This window comes from Melopsittacus undulatus, chromosome 11 (genome assembly GCF_012275295.1).
Source record: "Melopsittacus undulatus isolate bMelUnd1 chromosome 11, bMelUnd1.mat.Z, whole genome shotgun sequence".
NCBI classification, from domain to species: Eukaryota; Metazoa; Chordata; class Aves; order Psittaciformes; family Psittaculidae; genus Melopsittacus; species Melopsittacus undulatus.
In genome coordinates this window covers 11,939,964-11,946,504 of record NC_047537.1, presented here as the reverse complement: position 1 = coordinate 11,946,504, position 6,541 = coordinate 11,939,964, and the positions used below count along the sequence as shown (strand labels likewise).

General features: G+C 45.7%; 1 protein-coding gene across 4 annotated transcripts in view; it reads right to left on the bottom strand.

Annotated features, from left to right (window-relative positions):
* Window positions 1-498: 498 nt before the first annotated feature.
* Window positions 499-6,541, bottom strand: part of RECQL5 (RecQ like helicase 5) — a 40,024-nt gene continuing 33,981 nt past the window's right edge. For 3 of the 4 annotated variants that reach the window (XM_031042206.2, XM_005141397.3, XM_031042207.2), the window contains exons 15-20: window positions 6,199-6,339; window positions 5,083-5,747; window positions 4,798-4,876; window positions 3,580-3,831; window positions 3,023-3,095; window positions 499-2,899 (exon numbers count right to left, since the gene is read on the bottom strand). In XM_031042206.2, the coding sequence (XP_030898066.2) occupies window positions 2,799-2,899; window positions 3,023-3,095; window positions 3,580-3,831; window positions 4,798-4,876; window positions 5,083-5,747; window positions 6,199-6,339 (1,311 nt within the window). In that variant the 3' untranslated portion in view covers window positions 499-2,798. Of the gene's footprint in view, window positions 2,900-3,022; window positions 3,096-3,579; window positions 3,832-4,797; window positions 4,877-5,082; window positions 5,748-6,194; window positions 6,340-6,541 lie in introns of those variants that run through there. The other variant, XM_031042208.2, reaches the window with a different exon arrangement.

The following is a 6,541-nucleotide window of genomic DNA, read 5'->3' as shown; positions in this document are numbered from 1 at the left end:
AGGACTCTTCCAAAAGACATCTACAGCCTCAGACAGCTGCTTCCTAAGACTGCCACCACTGTTTGCTCATGGACTGGACCATATCCTCACCCCTCCTGACCTGCCATTCAGTTCCCAAGTCCTCTCCCTTGAAGCAATACGTGCGGTGGCTAACCAAACCACAAAGACACCCTTTCCACCTCATTGCTCTTCCATAGCCTGTTTCAGTCTGAGCAGCTGAGCAGATACAAGTAATTGCCTGGAAAAGTGTAGAACTCCTCTTTTTTCCCAATTAATTAACATGAGCAAAAACTGATGCTTGCTATAGATTTATGTATCCTAATGCACAGCTGAGCCTATGACATGACTGCACTGGCATTTTCCATAGGCCAGCTTGTTCTTTGCATTGATATGCAAGAGGCCCTATAGCAGGGTTTGTGAAGCAGGAGCTTGTAGAAAGCATCATAATTACAAACCATGTCACTGTTAATATACAATTAATGCATTCTGCAGCACAGATTGAGATGAAATGGTAAGAAAGTTTATTCTTGATTAATTTCTTATTGACAATTATATTCATGTTTCCCTCTGCTATGCAGAAGTGTCACGTCCATGCAGCTGTCATACTGAAATGATAGGTCCATGCCCATGGAGAAAACATTTTCAAATGGAACTTTTACTCCAGGAGCGTGTCCTGGGTTGTACAAAAATGCTTAATTTATTTTTATTGCTACAGCTATCCTAGTACACCACAGAATAGTGAACTTCAGGAGACTGCAATAAAGTGATCACATGGAGATGTTTCAAAGCTCTGACATGCCAGATACTGGTTTACATCTGCCACGGGAAGACTGACCTGTGGGTAACTGTCAAAGCTTGAGGAAAAGGTTGTTACTTGGCTGGGACAGGGACAGATGTTGGGGCTCTCAATGCAAGCCATGATGCACAGCTAGTGCTTCTTGCTGGTGAGCTGTTAGCAGTACCTAGAACATCTTTCCTGTCAGGAACTTCCCTGCATGTTCTGCTCACTGTGGCCTGTTCCACCCTCCCCATACAGCAGTGCTACTGCAAGGCTAAGTAATGTACCACAGTGACATGAAAGGAAAGAATAGATAAGATAGATAGCTAAAGATTAAATTAGCCTTATTCCCCTTCTCTTTCCCTGAGCTTTTGCTGCCTTACATAGAAGCACAATTTACCTGGTTAGAAATGCCTGTCATTGTGATAAAGAACTTGGTCATACAATTCCATGCCTCATTTAAAAGACAAAGCATTTCTGACAAGTTCACCCAGGAAGCAATTAAACTTTGTAAGCACTGAACTCTGGAGAGATAGGAACCCCACTCAAATTTGCTGATGAACCAGGATATTTCATGGGAAGGTAAAACAGAAACTAGCAGGCAACAGCTAAAAAATACTTGTATTGTGTAAAAGGCTTCTTGTAAAGCCCTTTGGCCACAACTGACATGAGCAAGCTGAAGATGAAAGTGACTTTGAGTTAAACATTTCCAGGTTCTCCCCCTGCTTCTATGCTGCAGAAGTCCTGCAGCAGTAAAGGGTTGGAGGTATCTGTGAGCACACACTTCCCATCCAGCCCCTCCCAGGCTTGCATTTATTAGCTGTCTGTTCAGATACAAAATGAGCTTTCTTGTCTATGTTCACAGTAACAACATCCTAATGTATCTGAGACCAGTCTGGATGATTGAGTGGTAAGAAAGACCTTCCAGGAAGAGTCCACAACAGCTCTAACATTGGTTTATTGCCAGTTCCACACGTAGCCTTCAGTACATTAAAAAAAATACACCCATTGAGTACAGCGATAGCCTCTGAGGCTGCAGATTACTTCAGCAGCACTAGTGCCTGAGGCCACCAACCTCTATGAGAATGGAACAAAAGCAGAACCCAGTAACAACCGAACAGAAAGAACCTGTGCCAGGGAATTGGGTTATTTCAAGCCCACTGATGCCTTATAAATACAGCAGCAGACACACCATAGTGTCAATCTCTGGGCCACAGTGGTACCTTAACCAGTTGTGACAGCACCACTGCCCTCGGTACTGCAGACTGCGGGTGAGGCACAGGTAGCAAATATGGCTTTAGGAGTTACAAGCAAATGCTGGAAAAGTGTTGGCAACCTTGGTGCTACTGTTGGAGAGGTTAATACTGAAAAAGCATCACCACTTAATATTAAAGGGCAGGAAGAACTAGACAAAGTCAAAAAAGAAAAGTTCACATTAAAAGAAAAAGAAACTGAGTTTCTCCACCTTCAGCAAGTAGACATTGCCTGTATGGGAGAAACAAAATGGTCCTCTCCTGTCCATCCAGGAACTCAACCATCACCTTTATCATTGGCAGCCCTGAGCAAAGCATGTGAACTTCTAGCATAAGGCTTCTATTGGCAACATTGAAATAATAACTAAGAGATGGGGGATCGAGGAGAGGACCTATCTAGGAAGCAAGATGCCATCCCAGAGCAGAGTCCCTGTTGGAAAGTCTGAGCAAACTGCTGCATAGAGCTTGGAGATACTGCAGAACATCTGGGGTGGTTGCCCCTAACCTACACAGCAGATGAGTAATTCACACTTCTTAACAAGGTGTGAGCAACCACTGGGCTTCAGCACCCCACTTACTGGAGAAACTCTCCATACATTCACAGAAACTGTTTTCCTGGAACTGTGTGTCATTAAGACCAGAAGTGACCCAAAATGCTGTTGGAAAAGCAAGCTCAGTTCTGCAGGTCCATGAAACCCTCCATGGGTGAGTTCTTCAAGTTTCCGTGGTCACAGCACTGGAGGAGGGCAGCCAACTTGACCTGAGAGTCAGCTCTCGGAGCTCTGCAGCTCATGCCAGTCTGTCTCACTCTCACACTTGACCCTTGTTTTGAAAAACTCCTTGATGAGTCTCTGTGCTTCCTCCTTCACTGCAAGAGAGGAAGAACCACCTTTGAGAAGATACTCAAGATATCTGCCCCTCTAAAGACTTTGATCCATTTAGCATCAGAAGAGCCCAATATTATTGGTGCTCTCCCCACCTGCCAACTCACCAGTCTTGCGGGCTGGGTTCTGCTCTTCGGTCAGTAAGTGAGACAGATGCCGAGCAAAGCCTTTGAACAGATCCTGCAGAATTGGGGCATAGCAGAAAGAAGACATCAGTTACCTCATCAGACAGTTTCCTTTTGTCCTGCTGGCTGTTACCAGAAACCACTCAGAGATTCAGACTACAGGAGTGCTGCAAACACACCTGATGCTGCAGTGCTGGAGAAGCACATGGACATGCATGCCGCCTCCCCTAACACATCAAATAAACTGCACTAAAACTTACCTTGATCTCTTGCCCCTTCACAGCTTGGAGCTCTTGAAAACAGGCCAGAGTTTAGAGTGAAAACATAAACAATCAAAACCAGGTGTGGAACCACCATGATACCACTCTAAATCCCACACAAATCCTTTCTTGGGGTGAGTTGCTGCATTCATGGAAACACATGCCAAGATGTGATTTGGAAATTAAATGTGGTGTTTAGATCATCTTCCCCTTCCTACAGCTCCAGATCACTAGGGAGATGAAGCCTCCTGCTAAAGAGGGTCTTGAGCTGTCCCCTACCTTGGAAGCAAATTTGCCATCCTTGTAGAATGGGGTCAAATATTTGACGACGATGTCTGCTGTCTCTTTGAGGGACATGGTCTTGGTCACTGCCTGTATGGTCCTGCTGGTTCCTTCTTTATCACACTGCAATAAATTTGGATCAAAAGTCACCTTCTTCTTTGTTAGACCAACACTTCTGCTTTCTGGCTGGGACAGAATTGAAGCTTTTGCAGCTATCCGTAGCAGCTTTGTTGCAGGAATTTCCATATCCTGGAGATGGGACAGAAGAAAACCAAATCCATGCATTACATTTCAAAGTAGCCACTACCTGCTGAGAACAGCAGCGCCCTGCAGCCTCTTCCTACAGTGATTACCATGCAGGTAACTCTGTAACCCATTTTGCCGCACAGACATGATACACTATTTCTCACACAAAGGGACTCTGAGAAAAACCCTTAGAAATACCCTGTGCTCTTATTAGGGAGCTCACTGCTAGACCTGTCCTACATGGGAAAAATGGACAGGAAAAAAAATCCCAGGATGTCTGCTGAAAATACACCCAGTGGGAAGAGCCAACCACTTCAGAAGTGCCACGCTCCTGTTCAGTCTGAGGCATTCTCAGATGCCAAATGCAGAACCAGAGACCGAATGCAAGGAAGGCTCTGAGCATGGTTCACTTCTGAGTGGTCCTGTGTGTCACTCGTGTGAGGTTGTTCCTTTGATTTGATTTGCTAGAGCACCTCTGCTATGGACACAGGCTGAGAGCTGGGCTGGGTCAGCCTGGACAAGAGAAGGCTCCTGAAGGGGAGACCTGAGAGCAGCTCCAGTGCCTAAAGGGGCTGCAGGAAACCTGGAGAGGGGCTTGGGACAAGGGCCTGTAGGGACAGGCCAAGGGGAATGGCTTGAACCTGCCAGAACAGGGGAGACTGGGATGAGCTCTTAGGCAGAAGCTCTTCCCTGGGAGGGTGCTGAGGCGCTGGCACAGGGTGCCCAGAGGAGCTGTGGCTGCCCCATCCCTGGCAGTGTTCAAGGCCAGGTTGGACACAGGGGCTTGGAGCAAGCTGCTCCAGTGGAAGTGGTCCCTGAACTAGATGAGAGGGTTGGAACTGGATGAACTTTAAGGTCCCTTCCAACCCAAACCAGTCTGGGAGACTGTAATTCTATGACTCCCAGAGAGAAACTTGGCACAAGGTAGGCAGAAAAAATAAAGGAAATTAGCACCCATTAAAGTCTTACCTCATCTGATCGTGGTCGCTTCCTACTCTCACCTTCCTCAGCAAAAGTTAGCTGAGTTTCTGTGACATTTTCATCAGCACTAGTGGGAAGAGTGGAGAGAAGGACAATTTTAATCATTCCACAGTGAAGATATGACTGCATTTGCTGTTGGTGGCCATAAGACTCTCCATGGTAAAGCAAGAGTCTTCCTCACCAGCCTCAAGATCTACAGACAGCACAGGGCTGGTGGGGCTCTGCAGTTTATTAACTGTGCAAGAACAAGAAACATAGAAGTAGCAATGTTACCTGGATTTCACATCAGTCTCTTCCTGAAGGAGCTCAGATTCATCAGCCTGATGGGTTTTGAAATCCTGTTCTCTCTCAGTCAGTGCTACTTGTGTCTCTTCCAGTTCTTCATTTTCTGCCTCGGGTTGTCCAATCACATCTTCTCCAGAGACATCTTTGTTTTCCTGAGGTATTGGTTTCTCTTGACACACGCTTTGAGAAGAAACCTGAGGTAGTGTGCTTGCAGAACAGCCACCTTCCTTTGCTGAGCTGCAACTTTTGGCTTTAGACCCACCTTTGGGAAGGGAGAAGAATTTGGAAATATCCTGTGAATCTTTTTTAGCTGCTTCAGTGAGCATTTGCTGCTTTTTGCTACGTTTGGACTTCTTATTAGGGCCCCCCAAAAAGGCAGCTTTTGTGTCTGGATTGGGTTGCTGCCCCTTCTGTTCAGGATGGAGTACTTCCACCCCAGCACTCTCACACATTGCTATTTCTTTCTTCTGGAAAACAGGGCTCCTGGTGTCCAGCTCCAGACTGGAGTTATTGTTGTCTTGCCCATTTGGACAATCTACTTCGTTTTTGTCAGGCTTTGCATCACTCTTCTCCTGGATCTTCAGCAGTTCTGAAGCTGTCTGGAACAAACTGGATTTCCTTGGAAATCCTGCTCCCACACGCTTGGGTTTGAACTAGGGAGAAAGGAAGAAGAAATTTTGGATGTGAGAGCATTAAGGAAGCCCTGTGTGCAAAACCCTTTAGGAGCTAAGTTTCTGTATACGATTCACCAGTGTTACAGCCATAAGCTGGGGAAGGCTCTAAAAACCAAGTCATCATCTTAACCATCCCCTGAGACATCTGGGACATGGATTAGGTTAAAGTCTTAGGCTGTAAGTCATTCCCACAGTAAGGAAACAGCATCCTTGTTTACAGCAAGATGAGAAAAACTTCTTTAACATATGGCCTGGACATAAATTCTATTCACTAATAGGAACCAGCATGACTCATTGATCTCACTCCAAAACCAAAGGACAGACAGGGAAAGTAATAGAAATACAACAGAAAGCAATAGAAATACACAGCTATGGCTGTGATAGACAAAGATCCCGTTCCCTCCTTGTCTGTTCATATGTACTCACTCACTGAGTAAACCTGGGATGCAGGGAGGAAGTCCTCTTCTGCTGGAGACTCAGATTTTGTTTCCAAGCTGCTCTTGCTACCAGTTGCAGACCCAAAGACTGAGAACACCTCTCCTTGTTTTGAGGCTTTGTTGATTTCTGCTACCTGAAAACAGAAATATCCTCTAGTGGCCAGAAATCTTAATGTGTTCCTGCCTTTGTACACACTAAAAGCCACGGTGACAAAATGTCTCCCCTGGAGAGACACCTATCTCAAGAACAGAAATGTCTGCAGAGACTTATGGCAAGCAGCTGACCTAACCTATGGTAGACTAATGACAGTTGTTCCCCTACTGTCAGCTACAGCC